This window comes from Eretmochelys imbricata, chromosome 18, assembly GCF_965152235.1.
Source record: "Eretmochelys imbricata isolate rEreImb1 chromosome 18, rEreImb1.hap1, whole genome shotgun sequence".
NCBI classification, from domain to species: Eukaryota; Metazoa; Chordata; order Testudines; family Cheloniidae; genus Eretmochelys; species Eretmochelys imbricata.
The window spans coordinates 23,488,461-23,509,327 of record NC_135589.1 but is presented as its reverse complement, the minus strand read 5'-3'; the positions used below and the strand labels follow the sequence as shown (position 1 = coordinate 23,509,327).

The 20,867-nt window shown below is 42.6% G+C and overlaps 1 protein-coding gene across 1 annotated transcript in view; it reads right to left on the bottom strand.

The window, feature by feature from the left end:
- Window positions 1-20,867, bottom strand: part of CAMTA1 (calmodulin binding transcription activator 1) — a 929,632-nt gene that overhangs the window by 150,436 nt on the left and 758,329 nt on the right. The window contains exon 6 of the mRNA XM_077837398.1: window positions 11,026-11,179. Within this exon, the coding sequence (XP_077693524.1) occupies window positions 11,026-11,179 (154 nt within the window). The remainder of the gene's footprint in view (window positions 1-11,025; window positions 11,180-20,867) is intronic.

The window sequence follows — 20,867 nt, the reverse complement described above, 5'->3', positions numbered from 1 at the left end:
GACTTCTAGTCAACTGTTTGAAATGGGCCTCTCACTTGGTAAGGCAACTCCCATCTTTTCATGTATTTATACCTGCTTCTGTATTTTCCACTCCAAGCATCTGATGAAGTGGATTCTAGCCCATGAAAACTTATGCCCAAATAAATTTGTCAGTCACTAAGGTGCCACAAGGACTCCTTGTTGGTTTTGCTGATACAGACTAACACAGCTACCACTCTGAAACCTGTCACCAAACAGCAGTGTCCCAGTGGTTTGAGCATTAGCCTGCTAAACCTAGGGTTGTGAGTTCAATTCCAGAGGGGGCCATTGAGAGATCTGGGGGCAAAAATTGGGGATTGGTCCTGCTTTGAGCAGAGAGTTGGACTAGATGACCTCCTGAGGTCCCTTCCAACCTGGATATTCTATGCTTCTATGACTTTCCACTAATGCTCTTTCCAGCCAGTGAGAATTTTTTTGGCACTGGCCACCAGGTGGCACTAACTGATTAGAAAATGAATTCCTCTTTGCTTTCATGGGAAATGAAAGCCTTTGTTGATTTTGCTTCATGATATTCTATAATCATCAAGATTACAGTCCAAGAACAAAAATCCCACCCCCCAATAGTGAATGTTTTGGTCTTTGACCTGAATAATTAAGAGAAAACAAGACTTCCCGACACAGTAATTGTTCATTAGTCACGGGATATGTAAATGTCCAGTAAGTACCAGGCACATGGGAAGTAATGTGAGCTAATTGTCAAATGAGGTATTGTACCTAGGTAATACCTGGACTGAAAGAAGAATGTCAGAGATTGTTTTAGTGGATTTTCTTTTGACGATAACTTTTTTGTCACATTTTCAGTGGCCAGTGCTTTTTAATAACATATTGACAGAAGACAGGTTTGTTAAAATATTATTAATAAAGAGTGTGTTTCATTGAAAACATCAGGCCTTCTTGTTCAGCTGTGGAGCACAAACAAGAAGAGTGAAAGAACAACAACACAAATACATCTCACCCCCTCTGCCCACTCCTCCACCACCAACATCCACACATTGAACATATTCCACCAGCTCTTTCAAAGGTCCCATCTGTGTTTTAGTGAGTGAAGCCATCATGAACTCAGGACATAATCCAAACCAACAGCTAATTTATAAGCATCTGTAACTAGGATTATTTAGGAAACCACCTGGGGGACACTCTGCATTCAATAGCAGTCCACAATCCAGAATGCAAGGCTAACAAGAAACAGAAATAATTTGAAGTCTTGCCAAATATAGTCAGTATTCAAAATAAAGAAATAATACTGGCACCCATGTCCAAAAGACTTTACAATAACTGATACTGGGCTAATATTTGTCTGTTTTGGGGACTGTTTGGTCTAGTGTTCTTGGTGGTATTGCTTCATTATTATTAACACCCACTTTTATACACTAGGTTTATTACATTGTAATAGAGCTAACTGGTATCTAAAAGATTGCCTAAAGCTCTGGGATGAAGTCTGTGGTCACCAGTTTTGCTCCTCTGGGACAATGGAACTTTCTACAATACGGGTAAAACTTGTCTGTGCACGAGACAGAGCTTCCTTGGGGACTGATCCCAGATTGTGGAATGAACTTCCTCAGGAATGCACAGCCCTCATCTTCTGCTCCAAGTAAAAGGTACATTTCTTTGGCCTTGCCTTCTCTAACATATACAGACAGCTTCATGTGTATATATGTATTAGATTAAAAATATTCCAAAATAAAACACTCCACTGCACACATCTCCTCCCCCTGGGGAGAGAATAAAAGAACAAGCATGTGACAGATATTAGTCACACTATTAGAAGGAGCTCAGATTCTACAGTAATGAGGATGGCATAAGAACCTATATGGAATAGAATAACAAGTATTGTAATTAAATTTGTATTGTTTTTTCATAAAAATAACGAACAGGTGAGACTTAGGCCAACCAAAAATATCAGTTCTGTGATACTGATAAAAACTGAGATTATTAAAACTGGAACTATTTTACATATTTAATTTACTTTTCACATTTAGGTCAGATGTGACTACATTGTTAAGCTTTACTTTCTGTTTATGGTCACTTTCTGATTCTCCAGAAATAGTCCTTTGTAGCTGCATTTCAGATTTCTAGCATAGCAGCTGTGGAAGTTTCAAATTCCTCCATACTCTATTTTAATAGATTTGGGGGGTTTTAAGCATGAAAACATTTCTATTTGTATAGAGCTTTGTAAAACCGCAAGACCACCCCCTTGATCAACTGAAGAAAGTCTACATTTGGGGTCTGAATACTTGACAGTGGCTCTTTAAATCTGGTATCCTCATAAAATGTAATGACCAAGAGGAAATGGGAGTACCTAGCAGGCTTTTGTATGGATGTCCACAGAAAATAGATTCTCGTTGGCTATCAGAATTATCAAGTTTTGAAACTGAATTTAACTTAAGCCTTTTATTTAATCTTCAACTTTGACACCGGTAGTCCCTCTATCTATCCCACTCCCTCAGCGTGTAAGCCCCGCCACAGATTTGATAGCACAGACAGTGCAGTCTGTGGCGGGTCCCAGGTCACTACCAAAAGCACTGGGGTGTTTCATTTACAGAACCAGAATTGAGCATGTCCAGAGAGAATCGGTGGACGCGGGGATGAGCACGATATTTGTGTGTTTGATTGTATAAAGTGGTATCTTTTTATGCTCAAAGAAATAAAGTTTCAAAAGTTCCATGTACAGCCTGCAGTTTCTCCAGCTGTGGCTGTGTGAAGGCAGTATTATTAATTATCACCACAATAGTCAGCTAAGGGATAGAAACATCTGATTTTAGAGACCACATTTTAGTTCTTAGTTATAGTGGACATGAAACAAGGATCAGAACTCAGAAATCATCAGCTGCAAGCCTTCAAAGTCACGATTTGCTGGCTGAGAGAGAGAGGAAGCCAAAAGGGAGGAGAATTTGGAGAGACCCCCCCACTGCCAAGCTGGCCCATGATTTGCTGATCATATGGTGTGTATATACACAGAGTTCTGCTGTGTTGAATTCTGCCCCAGTATTTTGTCTGTACCACCAGATGCCTCTAAGGACATCTGCTGATCTGTTCAGAGAATCCTCAAATCAAGGATAATAGGGCATAAGAGGAAAACAATTGAGGGCAATGCCAAGCTGAGGGCCAGGCTTCATCACAGACATATAGAAATGACTTACAGGTGTCTCAGAAACAAAACTCCCAGAGAAATCTCCTGACACATTATCAATTCTCATTTTGTATAAATGTCTTACAGGGGTCCCATTCCAACAGGTCTCTTCAGAAGAAAAACATTCCATATGACACTTTCAGTTCAGGAGACCAACTTGTACTCTGCCATCTCTAAGATACAACAGCTGTGTTATCACCAACAAAATGACTTTAGTAGATAGTTTTGAATATGTCCTTGTATTTTCTATCATAACATTTCATTGCAGTTTTAATACCTGGATTTTTAAATGATATGAACAGTACCTGTATTTCTGATCTCCTAACTCTAGATGGATTCATCCATCTAAAGATTTTGAATAGCGGATCCACCCCCACCAAACTTGCCTGAATTCATCTTAATGAGATTTTGCAAAGTGATGTAACCTAGAGGGAAATACTGAGATAGTCATTGGGTTGAGACCTAACACATCACTAGGGATAATCCAGTTTGACTGAACAACCATGAACTAACATGAATGCCCAGCTGCAAATGCAGATAACTCAACTATCAGAACTGGGCCCGGGATCCCAAATAATAAAAACTGAAGTCAGCTTGATTATTTCAGTGTGTACAGTCTCATCTCAGTAATTTTAGTAAGGGAAATCAGCTGGAGATTTAAATGGAAATAAAATCCTCAGAGCATTTCCAAGCGACTATTTACCCTTCATGGATGTTCAGATGGGTTAATTTCAATCTCTTGATTAGTTCGCAGACCAACTAGATTAAAACAAGTTAACAATGTTTCCACAAAGCTCTTGGAGCTGCCGGATGGTACTGAAAGGGCCATTTTTCATCCGTAACCTAAGATTCAAGCCCAGATACAGAACAAGGAGAGGAGCATTTCTGCAGTTTTGTATGGAGCACGTTGTTGAGAGAGAGCTTGTTAAGGGGCCAGCAAGAAGGACCTTTTCATAATGGCCAAGGTCACAGCACATCCCTGGAATCATACAGCTGATGTGAAGTCCAGGGCTTGGAGTCTGTGTGTACTGAAGCAACACCTCTAGTACTTGTCCTTGCTGATGCCCTGACTGAATGTAGGAAAGTCACCACAGGGAAGAGAGAGGAACCAAGTCAATTAAAAAAAGACTAAACCTGAGTGAACCCTCTCCTACCAAAATCCTCATCCCAAAGAGACTCACGTGGCACTTCAGGGAAAAAGGTTCATTGTTCTGGCTGACGTTCTCTAACCCTCTCCTTCCCGCCCCAGCAGCCATCTGCCACTTTATTTTCAGCTCCCCTGGCACATATCCCGCAAGAGGACAGGGTTCCGGCCTCTAGCTGCAGCGGCGTTGACTCTGCTTTAGTTTGCATTAGTGCACTCTGATTTCCCCAGCGCCTTCTTTACCCACAGGGGTAGGGGCTGAACAGGATCAGCTATGTGGAGCTCAGTATTAAAGGGCCCACAAGTAACCATCTAATATTCATTACAGAATCATCAAGCATAATTGTAATGTTCCTTTTCCACTTGTCTATGATCTGGAATGGCCCTCTCTCTTAGGAAGGAGAGTTCTCCCCAGTGTGATTTCCCTTCATAGCTCTGAAGTAAAATCATAGTTACAGGAACTATAAAATCCTACCCAAAACATCCCTGTGGAGATGGTACATAGTCTCAGTAATTAAACTTCAGACTTCCGAGTGCAGCCAAGCTCTGTCATAACAGAGCTGTTTTAAATGTGGGATTTAATAAAATCAAAGCTCATCATAGAAGCTTGAGTTTCAAAGGAATAAAACAATAAGATCTGCATTATGCAACAGGTAAAAAGGTGACTGCTTGCAAATTAGACTCTCACTTCACCACCGATACTATGCACAACATTTTGATTAAATCACTGACAAATCTGCTTTAGGGCAGAGAAATTTGGAAACATCAGGAAACCAAACTGTGAAGTCTTTGAGAGAATATGATTTATGTGAAAATGTGATGAAGTTAATGGGTTTGGCATCAAAATTTCATGGCATGCTCAATTTTGGAGCCAAATCGGACGACTTCTTGGCAACAAGTACCCCCTACATTCCCTGAACATAGTTAGCTGTGCCCTCTATGTTTGCCAAGTCTGATCGAAATCAAAAGCTTTTATTTTAGCTACATTTCCAAGGATGCGTTTCCCAGGATGTGCATCCATAAACAGAGACGTGTATATGCATACACACTGAATAATCATGCAGAACTTCACTCTTCCCTCCTGAGACATAAAAGAGCCAAGTATTATTAGATTTATGGCTAGTTTGTCGTAGTTTTCACATAATTTTCTTGATGCACTGCAGATTTTTGAACAGGCTGTCACATTCCCTGCTTGTTAGGTATTAAGATTTTAGTCTGATCTCAGCCACACCTTGAATTTCAGTGCAATTTAATCAGTTCCTGGAGTCTTCTGATTAGCGTATCTAGTCTTCCCATCCTGTAATTTGTGGCCTTTCCAGCTAGCTTTGTGAGACAAAGGAAAAGAAAGCAAGGAAAGGGAAGGAACTGGGTCAAATAAGCAACTATCACATTCTTGTTTCTTTGGTGTATGAAAGGAAGCAGAAGCTATAAGATGGGCTGACTGGCACTCACACTAGGTTCAGTGATTGTACTGACATATAGAGGAATTTATTAAGGGCATCGTGGGCCTTTTTCTTTCCATGACCCCTGTAACAGGGTAGCTGGCCCATTAAATGAAACTGGACTCAACTCTCCTGTTCCAGTCCAGGTGCTCCTAACTGGACCAATTAAGACAGTGGGGCAGCACCCAGGGGCTGTAAGAGTCCTGGTGTGAAAGCGATCAGGAAAGTCAGAGCAGACTGATTCCATCAGGAAGATGAGAGGTGCCAAAGTGAGAAGGTGGCTCCTGGGAGAGGGCTGAAGGCAGAACAGCAGCAAGAGGGGTTTGCTGGCTGACATCCCCAAGCCAGAGAACCAGGACTAGAAAGGGCTGAAGGCCAGAGAGAAGCAGAGGGAGATGCCTGCTGGCTCTAAGCTAGAGAGCAGCCGTGGAGCTGACTGATGTCTTCTTGCCAGAGACCTGGGCCCCAAAGGAACCATAAGAGGGCCAGAGGGAGTGATGGATTCTCCCCTGGCAAGGATGGTCCTAGCAGAGAGGCTGTAGGAGTTCTGCTGGATAGAGTGGAACTGCATCCTGGAAGAAAGGGCCAGGGTGTTTGTCTGGCAGAGGGACAGAGGAGGACTGAGAAAGAGTCCAGATATGGTGAGAACAAAGCTGGGTTTTAAAGATTACATGCACTGGAGTGGGGGGGTGTGTGATATGGACTATGTTTTGTGATTTTTGAGTTATAGACTTTTTCACTGTGTTTTGACAAACTATGGATTATGGACTACGCTATAAGCTCATATGGAGTTACTGGGGCCTCAGAAGGGAAACTGAGGTGAGTGGCCACTTGCAGGGCTGCCAAGAAGGGGCACCTGGGACAAGACCACTCATTTACAACCCCCCAAATATTTCTTTTTGGCCTCTATTCTCATAGGTATAGTGCTGAAGCACTGCAGAGATCTGCGTCCCACCTGATATGGACTCCTGAGAACCCAAGTGCCTATCCTCCCCACAGTAACAAAATAGTCTCAGAGAGCTGGAAAGTAATGAAGAAATTGCACAACCCTAGAGTCAATAATGATGCAGACCAGATAAGATCACTGTGTGGCCACTTACGCTAGGAAGGAATATTCCTGAGGGCTAAGCCATAAATCGGCATCTTTTGTTTCATGTTTAGCATACATTTTCCCTCTGATTGTTTTGGGTCTGTCAGGACACCAGCACCCTGTTGGAGGAATCAGAAATAGTGGAATGGATTCCTGCAGGGTCAGCCATTAGTGCTTAGCTTCAGTATTATGGTTGTTGAATTCATTTTCTCCTCTATGGTTCTACTTTATACCTAATTTCTCTTTCTGATTGCAAACAAGTCATTTGTGTGTATTGGGACATATACTCCTGGGAATGGGACACAATGTAATCTTCTCAAGTGACATCTGCTTCAGCCCTCGGTGGAGTGTGCTCTGTTGTAGGTGGCACAGAGCATACAATTTATCACTGTAAATATCTGAAGAGAAGAACATTGTGCCAGGGTAGCTAGGATTCCCGCTGACCTGATCTCTCTACATTTAGGAGTTTGCAGCACACACAAAACACCAGTCTACATTAAGCATCATAACCTATGCTAGCAGGAGAAGTTTAAATTGTATATCACAGATATAGTGCAGTGCTAATTGTATTCACTATCATACACTTATCTGTAGACCCCTGCAATACCCTGCTAAAGGGATGAATCAGGGCTGAAAAGACATAAACCAGAAAAAAGAAAAAAACAGAACTGATCTCTCTCACGCAAGTTCCATTGCCCATAGATTTCTGTATTTAATTTGCTTAATTAAAGAAAAAGAAGAGTCCTCAGTGATGCTGAGTTAGTCCCTAGGCTGTCTAGTCCTGATACAATCTAAACAGAACCTCTGCTGTTCTATTATTGAGAAAGGAGAAATTTATGATCTCAATGGGAACAAGAGAAACATTTCCAGCTGAATCTGAATGACTCAGACATTTGTCTGTGTGAGGTACTGTTTGATAGACAGATTATCTGCATGAAGTGACAGAGCTTGCTCTGTAACACCAAGGAGAATCAAGAGTCTACCTGATGCCAATGGAGTTACTCCTGATTCACACCAGAGCAGGGGTCGGCAACTTGCAGCATGCGAGCTGATTTTTACTGGCACGCTGCTGCCAGCTGGGGCCCCGGCCCCTGGCCCCACTCAGCCCGCTGCCTGCCTTGGTGAACGGAACCCCAGGCCAGCAGCGGGCTGAGCTGGGATGGTGGTTGGGACCCCGGCTGGCAGGAGCCAGCGGAACCCCAGACCGGCAGTGGGTGAGCCACTGCCGGTCTGGGGTTCTATCTGCCACCCTGCTCAGCCCACTGACGGTCTGGCGTTCCAGCCGCTGGCCCCTTGCCAGCCGGGGTCCTGGCCATCAGCCCCGCTCAGCCTGCTGCTGGCCCGGGATACCAGCTGCTGGCCCTGCTCACCTCGCTGCTGGTCTGGGGTTCCAGCCGCCCGGCCCCCTGCCAGCCGGGGTCCTGGCTGCCGGCCCCGCTCTGCCCGCTGCCAGTCTGGGGTTCCATCGGGGGCCCCTGTAAATGTAAAATTTATTACTGGCACACGAAACCTTAAATTAATGAAGACTTGGCACGCCATTTCTCAAAGGTTGCCGACCCCTGCACCAGAGTAATGGAGAGCAGAATTTGTCCCTCTATGCTTATTCTGTACTGTACTGTCTTTCCTGATAATGGTGTTAAAATATTCTGACAGTAAAAAAAGCATCCCTGTTTTCTGATTGCTCAAATGGTGCCCTTCCTGACTTTGGGCAGCAGCCTGCCAGAGCAGAGCAGTTTGCCCAGCGAGGTAGTTATGGCCTAGTCAAACTGGGCTCTTCAGTCAAGCTTGGCTATATCTATGCAAAGTGTATTACAAATTACCTCCTTCAGGGCACTAAGGATTAGACTAGTGGACCCATCTGATCTGACCTGGCCACTTAGGTGAGAGTCACACTGCTGCAAATATATAGATCACTTTGCTCATTCAATGAATTCACTGGTGTGGCACGTAATTCCTACAGAGCTTTACACACATGACGTCACTGACTGTCATTAGCCCCACTGGTGAAGTAACTCTGTGAGGCCACACAGATCGTCTGCCGCAGAGCCAGGATCCGAACCCAAGTCCTCCTGACTGCACTTCCTTGCTCTTCCCTCCAGAGCACACTGCCTCCCAAGACAATCCCCACACTTTATCGACCAGCTCCGGACTCTCTTATTCAATAACAGGGCAAATTTATGGATGGACATGAAGGCTCAGTCAGAAAAGTATTTACTAATTTATCATTTTAACTTTGTACTTGGGCTAAGAACTTTTGCCAGGTTTTATTTCAGAGAAAATTAAAAGTCTCATCACAAACTCCTGAAAATGAACTTCCTAGCACTAGCACCAAATCGACCTCCATCCCAGCTTTGCTGAGTACCCTATAACTCCTATCACCCCACATGAAGCTGTCAGAGTATTAGTATCCCTTCACTAGACTCCTATCCATTGCAGTCATTAGCTTGCAGCCCTGCAAGTGAGGTCTGTACACAGACTGTGACTCAATCTCCACTTGTTAGAGTGACAGGTTAGAAAGTATCCCTCTCAGCCCATTTTTACAGGACAGAATCTCTCAATTCCAGTGAACATTCGTTACCAGCAAACTGCACGAACACTTGTTAAAAACATGCCAGGTTCTACTTGATGGCACTTTCCTTTCATTTGTAGCCATTGAAGAAGATATTGTACTTCAGGGCAATTCCAGTGCTGCAGAGGGTTCCATGGGGCTGCCTGTGTGCAGGGCACACTTCTCTGTGCCACTGCAAGCCTCCTAAGCAGCTCTTTCCTTAGCTTGCAGAAGTCTGAAAAACAGTTACTGACACTCGTCCCAAAACAATCTAGTTTCTAGTTATTGTTCAGCTAGTATGAGGGAGAGATGTCAGAATTCTACAATGGAGCTTGCAAGGTCAAAACTAGTTTCAAACCAAAGTCTCCAATAGAGATGAGCAATAGATTATAGGACAAGATTATCCTTAGTGTCATAGGGCTGAAATCAATAAAGTTTGATCACTAAGGGGGATAGCTCTTCTTTTAATAGCTGTTTACATCAGAAAATTTGCACCTGAAAGATGCTCCTGCATGGGGCTCCTTGCTGATAAAATTAAAGTCAGTTCAATAAAAGCTATCTGTAGGCAACAGCAATCCATGTCAATCTTAGATATAAAATGCTTCAAATGCTGAGTAGCTCTTGGGGAAAGACACCTGTAAACTAGGGGAACTGTAAGGGTTCAGAGGTAGCAACAAGGTCCCTGTAGGTAGGGGCAGGGAGGCAAGGTAACGGGTGAATTTTGAATCTAGGATAAACTAGAGGGGGGAGAGGGGGACAGGACCAGATACTTTTGGGAAGGTCTGGAATGCCTTTCTGAACCGTTCATCACGTGGGGAAGACTGAGATTGCACCAGGTACAAGTGGGGATAGATGGTAAGAGGGGTTGGAACTGGGTGGTTTGGACAGAGGATTTGTCACAGAAAGGTCACAAGACGGTAAGTTAACATCTACGACGTACATAGACCCCACCCTGAAAAGCCTCAACACCAAAGGTCTGCACAGACACTGCACTCTTAAACATTCTGTTCCCCAAAATACCTCATGCAAGCATCCCAAAATACCCCAGCCCAGGGAGCAGGCTTTCAAAAGTGCAGTTCCTTAGGGGATCACAAAATGGGAAAGACTCTGAAGTTTCCAAGGACACCTGGGACTTGCTTTTTCTCAATTTTTTTTAAATTTGTATCCAAGTTTATTTTGTGAATTATCAGAATCCCAGACCAGGCAGTTTGGACCAATCAGTGTTACTACGAAGGAGAACTCAGGGGAAGTTATCAAAAGGGTGCCATTTCCTTAGGTGGGCATTAATTGTATAATTGAACTGCAGGCCCAAATCTCATGTAGTCCAAAGAGTGAGTGCTCAGATTAGTGCCTGCAATTCATTTTATGGGTACAAAATTTGTGGATGCATGCTGCACCTGCAGAAAGGGAAGCCCAGCCAGGCCTCAGACTAGCTGGACATAAAACATCTAAAAGTGGGGAAATAGTCTCCAGATTGTCCTTCATCCTGTAATGTGTATAGTACATTCAATGTTTAAATAGGCCAAGCCAGATCACTGTCTGCAATGGCTTCCATACTTGGAGTTTCTGCAGGAACATACAGAAAACAAGCCCCCTACTGCCCAGTGCAGCTGGAAATCCTCAAGTACTCACACATCGGTTTGAGCTGTCCAATGAGTTCCTCTTTCGTCCATTTTGCCCATTCCTTCTTGTCTGTGTTTATTGAGCACAGGATGGGACCACATGGTTTTCCACAGTCCTCTATGGCAGGTACATTCAGGTAGTGCACCAATACGATGTCAGGGTTCTATAGGGAGAACAGGAGAACAATTATAAATACCTGGGGCCACTTCTGTCTTCTTTCCCTCTTTGCGATTAGGTAGCTTTATCTTCACTCTATTATTTATTCAAAATTCAATCTCAGAAAAAAGCCAGAATTCATTCCCATTTTGTACATTAATTCCCTAAGACCACAGCCATTCTATAAGAGGTTGCAATGACAACACATGAGACAGAGTTCTTTGCACACAGCAGCCTCCCTCCTGAGTCCCTTTGCTTGCAGTCTCACTGTTATCTTTGTTTGCTTAGTACAAATCCTTTTCAACCCACTCCAGTATCAACAACTGCAAGCCTCCTCCAAAAACACCAGTCACAGCTGCCACAGAACTTGCTTTGGTTTAAGAGGCACATGAATCATTTGCTCGATCAAATGCTTTGATCAGTTTTGGTTCACCTTAGAGTATTTGAAATATACATGAGAACATCAATAAGAGCCACACTTTCAGTAAATTTGCAGGAAAATGGAGGGAGAAAGTCAAGGAAACTGACAATATTACACAGTGCCCCTGAGCATAGCTTCCTTTCAGTCAGGCCTGTAATTTCTTGCCTTTTGAAGAATCTTGCATGCTTGTGATGAAAAGATCAAGCCGAAGAAATTTGGAATCGGAATAGAGAACAACTCTGCAGAGCTTCTGTTTAGGAGTTTTTTGAACAACTACAGGGTACCCACTCCTGCAGGTTTGTTTAATGCCCCATTCATTTTCTCAGCTCATATTCTTCCCACAGGAATTGAGGGAAAGAAAGAAAATGCAACCCCTCTTTGATGCACTGCAGGTCTGCCGCAGCGACACAGACTTTCCAACTAGGAAACCTAACAGAATGTTGATTACAATGTTGGTAAATGAATCATCTTAACAACAACACAAACAACCGCTGTAGTTTCCCCACAATGTCCCAAGGAGATTGTACAATAGATAATAACAAGACTGAAAACTTGATTTCTTTCCCTAAAGTAATTTACTCCTAAGTTCACAAACTTTAATGACTACTTTGGAATTATTTATAAAAATAAATAGGATAATGGTCTAATTAAAACTCTAATGTTTCATTAATGCTGTTAGAGACCAGCTCCAAATTGGAGAATGAACACAAACTGCCACATGTCTGCAAAGGCTGTACTAATGGGAGTCAATTTCCTACTGAACAGAGAAGAAAGAATGAGAGCAACAAATAGACTCCAGTACCAAAATGACAATTTACTAATGAACTTGCCTTGAAAATGGATCATGAAGTAAATAAACTCTCATCCCTCTGATGGGCAAGAATCCTGCAGGCTTGTGATATCTTGCAGATGCTCAAGATATCACACTATTAATTTCCTGCCATTCTGCTGAGACAGCAAACAAGGATGCTACCTGTCCAGTAGAGTTGGGACTAAGGTCACCACTGCAATTCATGCAGCCATTGAGAACAGCCTGGTTAAAAGATGACATTCAGACACCAATCATCTGTGCCAGATATGAGCCAGTGACATAGCAGTGAAAGTCTCTGTAGCTTACTATCTCTTGTGCTACCTAGGCTTAGAGCTGATTGGAGAAATTTTGACTGAACCATATTCCATTGTAATATATGGTTTCATTAAAATGGAAGCACTTTGTGAAATTAAGCTAATTCTGGCAAAATTCCATTTGGGAAGAAAAACATGAAAAATGGGACATTTCAACATTTTTGGAATGAAATGTTTCAATTTTTTGTTTTGGAATGACGAATTTTTAAATGCTTTAAAATGTGTGTTATACAGTCAAACTTCCATTGACTTAAACAGGACCAGACTTAGGTCAATGCTGAGCATTTCTGAAAAATCTCAGCCTCAGGCACTAGCTGTGTGCTGACAGGCTGTGTTTCTATCCAGTTATTGGCTGGTGTATGACAAGCCATATCCATGATTATGGAATATGTTTCTGTGTGGGTAACTTTGTTAGGTGGCATAGATATATTGGCACAGCTGTTAGACTTGAGATTCACACACATCAAGCCATACTGTCAGGAAAGGGTCATGTATGATCTGTATTTGCACAGCACGCAGAGCTTGTTTCTCTATGATATTCACCCCATGTGGCATCACCCACCACTAAAGCATCAAGTACCAGTGACATCAGACACATCACAGACGAGAGGGACCCAGCAGGATGCAATGACACTATGGTGAAGACAGACACATGAGCTACCACTGCAATTCACAATGCCAGCAATTCCAGCTTTGGAGACTGTTGGAAACAAGCTGAAGTTGAGCACTCTGGGAAGCTGGAATGTGGGCCCACTAAGCTTGTTTTTAGAATAATGACATGTCACCTCAAGACTGGAGGACCTTCAGGTAAGCACTAGGACAGCTGATGAAATGTAGATAAGATACAAATGCACACCAGTGTTTTGGGATCCAAGCTACATGCCAATAGTTCAGTGAAGGTTCTATCACCAAAGCTCTGCGCTGCAGAACAAGAGCAGAAAGGTCTCTTTTGATAGGAAAATAGTGACTGATTCCAATACCTGCGGAATTCCAGCACCTCAGCCTTCAAACCTGGGTAGTACTTTAATGACCTGCTGCCCAACCAGCTGCTGATTTCAGGGTTTACAGCTCTTTTGAACATTTGAGGTGATTTTTATCATAAATCACTTGAAGGCAATTTTATGCAGTTAGTTATCAGTGGAAAGTTTTACTGGTTTTTCCCTAGGCATTTAGTAGCTATTGAGATCTGCTCTATCAGCTGTATGTGATAGTTATAATAGTGTCACTGATCCTCAGATATACTGTTGTGATGGTCATACAACTAACTAGACTAACCTGTCATTCTGAAACAGTGACAAATGGGCTGGGAGGTGCCACTGAAAGGAATGCAAATAAAATGGACCGTGTATCCTGTTGTGGGATCTTCTTTCTACTGAACAGAGGAATCTCAATCTGCACTGCCAGCTCTTGATGGAGATTAACCTGCCATGAAAGATTAATCACCATCACGTGCCTATGGACCTGGTTCTCTCTTTCCCTGGTTTTACACCATTGTAACTGTACTGTCTTCCCTACCGACAGCGAGATCAGAATCAGGACATAGGGCATGGGGTTTCCTGAATGAGTGTCTCAGTCTGTTGTCAGCCATCTATCAAAAATCAAACTACAAACAAGGAGTTCACAGGACACTACAGATGTCAGGAAAGATACAGGGATGGGATGTTTACGTAGGCAGCTCTCTCTGTGACTTTCAGCCTTGAAGAGATGGAGAATCACTCTGTTACCATATGGAAACTGCTGGGATCCACAAAGTCATAGTGGAGTGGCATCCTCACGCAGCCCCCTGTGCGTTGATACTGCCCCCCCATACCTTGGCTGATACTGTCCCCCCACACCTTGACCCATTTGTTAAGTGTGGTCACCGGGTGCCAGGCATTGTAAGATGCGGTCCTGTGAATACTGCTCTACTACCGTGACACCAACAGAGAGAGAGGAGTTTCCAGCAAACCAAAGGACTCCATGGGAGTTGTATGTGGGAGCCTCGGTGAGCCACACATAGCTCTAAAGCCACAAGCTAGGTAGCACTGATTTATACAGCTTAAGGAAAGCTAAGTGCTAAAGAAAGTGCCAAAGACATGCAATTAAAATTAGAGTTATTATTTATTGTTTTAAATGCCCCAACTCAGAGATCAAGGCACACGTACAATACGAAACCTTACAAAATAAATTAATAATAAATAATAAACTCTTCTCTATTTAACCCATCTGGGCTTTCCATAAGCAGTAATCAATAACTACCTCAATAACCACACTGCCCTCCTAAACCAAATTCTCTCAGAAAACAGATGGGCTTTGCAGAATGCCTGGAAGGTCAGCAGGCTTGGGGTCTGACAGACCAAACAGGAGGGAGAGCGAGCCATGCTCCCTTCAGGGAGAACATGCTCCCTCCTGCTCCTTTCATGGCTAAACTAAGGAAGTGTCAGCTCAAGCGGCCCCAGCTAATCTCAATTGCTGCAGCATCCCACAAGCAGGGGGCATCTCTCAGACAGCTGGGGCCCAAAACATTTGGGATTTTAGAGACAAACACACACCTGCAAATGAACTGGCAGCCAGAGTAGACTTCAGAGTTTAGGTGTAATGTACATCCTAAATTAAGAATCCACCCTTCCTGCCAAGCACAGAGGGAGGAACACAGCTTTTAGCCACGGGTGCTACTAGGATATCCAGAAACACCAGGAGAGCCAATGAACACTTGCCATGGAATACTTCCCCAATGAAGTCTAGGCTATTTCCTCCAGTTGCCTCCTCAACCTGTAAGATTTATCAGACTTGTCTGGGTTGAGTCTTGATCAGATAATCCTCCAAGCCCCAACCAATGGACGAGATGGTGATATGAAACTGGGCATCAACATTATACTGAGGACACCACAGCCCATGTTCCATCATTAATCCTCTTAGTCATGGATTAACATATTGGTATATCAATTACACCTAGCTAAAGGAATTGATAGGAACAACCACATTTTTCCCTTCTTTAAGTTTATATTCACATTTCTTTTGAAAATTTGGATTCCATCTACCAGGAAGGGATAAGACAGTGCCATCTACCAGCCAAACTAAGCTTCCTGCATTCCTTCTCAATGGGCCATGGCATTTTTTTGTCTGCAGCAATATCGAAAATAATTTGCTTTAATTCCTCAGCTCACTACTAGCTGCAGCATCCTTACCAGAGGCACAGGAGAGCCATGTGTCAGTACCTCTGGGATGCTTGAACCTGTTCCACTTTGGATCCTGATTATGTGTGTGGTTAGCTGACTTGCCAGGGAAACAGCACATCTGAGGCTGCGTAATGAGGGATGTTAGCAGAAAATGCTGGAGAATGTATTGGTTTAGCATGATTTAGTTTTCATAATTACAAGAGACTTGGGATTTGAGAAAATAAAATCCCTTTGAACAATAAAGCATAGCAACCTCAGTGAGTGTTTTGTGTGTTCAGATCTTAGACAACTGGAGGTGGAGAGTATGTCATGGGCCAATGGCAGCTAACACGAGCCACCTACAATCTGCTTAAAGTACCATGTTTATTTCATGCCTGTGGCTAATTTACCCCTCTTCTGAAATGAATGCCACAGTGGTGCTAGAGAGGTCTCCTCTGACAAGCTTGCATCCAAGTGCAGAGAATTCTACTGGCCTAAAATCCAGCTGCACTAGAAGTAACCCTTTAAGACTCTCATGTTTGAGGGGGAAAACAACAATAATAAAAGGGAATTACAAAAATTAAACCCCAGCAGCTAATCAAATCCTCACTCAAAGCTCCTGAAACAGCAAGGAATAAACCCACCCAAAAGCCAAGTGGCAGAAGACTGTTAAGCCACAAACATCTATTGGCAATGGCTCATATCTCACAGATAATAGATAACTTCAGGGAAATCGGAAGTGTGCTGAAGAAGAATAATGTCCAAGCAATCTAGGAGATCCTTCCTGTCCCCTGAGTGAAGAAGGACAGAAGATCTGGAAATGAATTGCTGGCTAGGTAAGTGGTGTGTTGTGGAGGGTTTTTGTTTTGTTGGTCATTGGTCCACTTTCTTTCAGGAAATGGGGCTGTATAGTTTGGATGGCCTCCACCTCAGTAGAAGGGGAACCAATCTCCTTGGGGAGAGGTTGGCTAGAGAAGTTAGGAGGGCATTAAAGTAATAACAAGAGGGGAGGATAAAAAGCAGGGAAGATAGGAGCACTCATTTAGTGCAGGATCAAGGTACTGAGGATAAAAATCAATCAAGGAATCAAAGGTCACGGAGAGAAGAAATTATTAAATTGCATATACAACAATGCTAGGAGCCTGGGTAATAAAGAAGAGGAATTTGAATTGCTCATCTATGAACATAAATTCAATCTAGTTGCTATTACTGAAAACTGGTGGGATGATGCACACTATTTGAATGTTAACATCAATGGTTATAACCTATTTACGAAGGATCAAGAGGGCAAAATGGGGAGGGAAGTGGCATTCTATGTCAAAAGTGGCATTATCTGTTTCTGAGTCACTGGTAACTCAGAAGAAAATGAACTTGAATGCTTATGGATCAATGTCCTAACAGATAAAGCACAAGATGGAGCATTAGCTGGTGTCTGCTACACACCATCAAATCACACTTGGAAACAGGTTGACCGACTCTTTATGCACCTATCTATAATGTGTAGGTAAAAAGCTGTGTGAATATTGGGGACTTCAGTTTGAGGGACATGTGCTGGAGGTTTCATGCAGCCAGTACTAACACATCCTTAGAATTCCTAAAGATTATAAATGTCAATTTCCTAACTGAAAAAATGTTGCAGCCAACAAGGGGGGATTCTATATTCACAGAAAAAGAGGAACTGACCACAGAATGCAAAGTTAGTGGTAGCTTAGGTACAAGTGATCATTTATAATGTGCAAACAGAATAAATTCCAAACCAATATATATATATTTGGTGCTTTAAAAGGGCCAATTTCACAAAGCTGAAAACAATTATGAGCCAAATCAGCCAGAAGAAATAAATTAATCAGAAACATGTGAATGATAACTGGGAACTGTTTAAGAACACTTTACTAGAAGCCCAAAAAGCCATAATCAAAGACGATCATATTAGTTAAAAACCTGACCTGGTTCACAGAGGAAGTGAAGGCAGCTATACAAAAATAAAATATAACAAATGGAAAAAAAGGGAAGTTTATAGTAATGAATATAAGTCAGAAGTTCAGAATTGTAGAGAATTGATAAGGGAAGCCAAGAGACACAAGAAGAAATCTATAGCCAGCAGAGTTGAGAACAATAAGGAGTTTTTAAAGTATGCCAAGAACAAAATGAATCCTGACAATGGTATTGGTCCATTACTTAGATGGAAATGGTAGAATTATCAATAATAATGCAGAAAAGGCAGAAGTGTTCAATACATATTTCTGTCCTGTATTTGGGAAAAACACATGATGTAATCATATCATCTGAAAACTCTCACCCCTTGCAGGTTCCCAGAGCCCAGGCTCCAGCCTGAGCCCAAACATCTACACTGTAATTAAACAGCCCCTTAGCCCAAGCCCCGCAAGCCTGAGTTAGCTGACACAGGCCAGCTGTGGGTATTTAATTGCTGTGTAGAGATACCCTATGAGAACCTACTTAGGGAAAAATATTTGGTTATGAGCTCTTCAATCTAGCAGAGAATGATGTAACACGATCCAATGGCTTGAAGTTGAAGCTAGACAAATTCAGGCTGGAAATAAGGCCTCAATATTTAACAGTGAGCGTAATTAACCATTTATAAAATTTACGAAGGGTTGTGGTGGATTCTCCATCATAGACAATTTTTAAATCAGGGTTGGATGTTTTTCTTAAAGATATATTCTGGAAATTGTTTTGGGGGAAGTTCTATGGCCTATGTTATACAGGAGGTCAGACTAGATGATCACAACGGTCCCTTCTGGCTTAGGAATCTATGAACCTAGGAGTCTATGAAGATAAGGGAGAAGAGTTTGTAATGTTGAATGCTGCATGGTAATTTTCCATTAACCGCAATGGGAATGGAGGAGAGATTCTGGTGAAGTGAATGCAGCTTGATTTAGAAATAACTTTTGACAACAAGTCAAAAACAAGAAGCCATTAGTCTGAGGATGAAAAGGCAACTGAGCCAATAGGGGAATCAGAAGGTGCACTAGCGGCTAGGAGTGATTGATGTACAGTACAATACTGCATTTATCCCTAATAATTTAATCTGTATTATGCCTGGGAGCTGGAACTACTTTATTGCTACCATCAGAAACTAAATGTCAAGTTTCAGTCATTAGTGAAGTTTAGCTTCCAAGATGTGGCAAGTTTCTTTTTCCCAGAGAAGCTCTTCAGAACCCTGCGTTGAGTAATAAGAAGCTTTGAAACCTGAGTCACCCTCTGTGCACTCACGACTTCCTTGTCCTTTCTGACACAATCCCCTCCCTTCTTATGGCTCCCCCACATATACTCCAAATTAAAGCCGATCAGTTCTCAAGTTGGTAATATCAAGCCAAGGAGGTATATTCACCTCTTCTATTTTTTTCTGCGGTTTACATTGTAAAGTGCTAAATATCAATCCTGCTTTCTTCAATGGCAAGAAGGTATGTGACAAAGACAAAATCACAACTAGCACCAATGAGACAATGGCAGTGGATGGGCAATGGGTGGTTTGGCTCTCTCTGAGCCCGATGAACCATGGATTGTTTATGAGGATGAAAAAACCCCAGGCTCCTCTTCCTTCCAGGACGAAGGGGTTGATTTCTGACCATTTCACTACTTACAAAACTTCAGGAAAACTGTTTTTCACCTGCAGTCACAACTCACCTGCAAGAAACACACCAGGGTTCAGCCAGAAAAGAGACCTGCCATGTACATCTCAGAAGTCTTATATCTAGTCTACAGGGAAATCCTACATAAAACTGTGGCCAGCCATCAATATGGAATTTAGAAAGCTCTAGAAATAGATACATAGCACAGCGTATTCATTGATCTTAATGCTCTGTATGTCAGCAACTCCACACAGCTTTCTGCTCACTGGAGTCACAAAGCCTCTGCCACCTGCCATGTCAGAGCAGTAAGTCTGCCTGGCAAGTGGGAGCCTTGCACACACACTGCTACCGTCTCTGCAGATCCAGATGGGGGCCCTCTCAGGAAGGGGAGGGTAATTTGTTGCAATATCTCTGGTTTTGTGGCATAAGCAGGAGCACATTACAAGAAATGGTTAAAAATGCAAAAGGCTGTTAGTTTTGATAAAGAAAAATGCAGCTGCAACATCTGTTTGACTCTTGTTTGCAGCTTCATCAACGCTAAGTGGTCAATAAATCAGACTGGCATGGCGTTACGTTTCTTCTGTGGCTGAGTCATTAATCTAATGCCAGTTCTCATGAAAAATGAAGGAGAAAGGCTTGTGTTATAGTGAAAATGTATACACTATCCAGAAACAAATAATAGCGTGTAATGGTGCTGCAGACCTCCCAGCATGGTTGCTGGAGGAGAGGCATCGCCTCCCAATGCTAACCGTTACATACAATTTAAATTAGCCAAGTAAATCAGCAATTGTTTGTTCCACCAGCCCATTTTATGACAATATTTTTCATATTAGCACTATTTATGCACAATTGCAAAGCTTTTCCTGCACCCAGATTTTAATAAACAGTGAGGGGGCAAAGGCACATAAAATAGAGCCACAAAGCCTCAAAAGGGGATGATATATTATGGAATGAAGAAATGATGGGTATAACAGCACTTCATAGCTTTTGTGTCAGAATCCTGGCAGAGAGCAGAGGGAAATTTTTTTTCACCTGCAACAATAGCCCTATGTTTGCTTCCCACCGGACAGACTTACAGTTTGGAAGATCCATGTGAGGGGAGGTCTCCAGTAGTCAGACAGAAAAGGCAATGACCACAACAACAACAACAAAGGCCATTAAAAAAAAGAGAAAGGGAAAATCAAAGCTCATCTCTGGTCAGCCCCAGTATGCAACATTTGCAGCTAGTGAGACTGTCATATACTGAGAGACTGTGCTTCACTCCCCAGCAATGACAATCAGGTCAAGGCTTGGAGCCACACCAGCAGCTGGCTTCTGCATTGCAAATGATCAGGGTTGGAGATAGTTTCTGGGGAAATAACCTCTGAGTGAGAGAAAGGTCTTGCATTTAAACCCACCACTAGAATTAGGAAGGGAAAT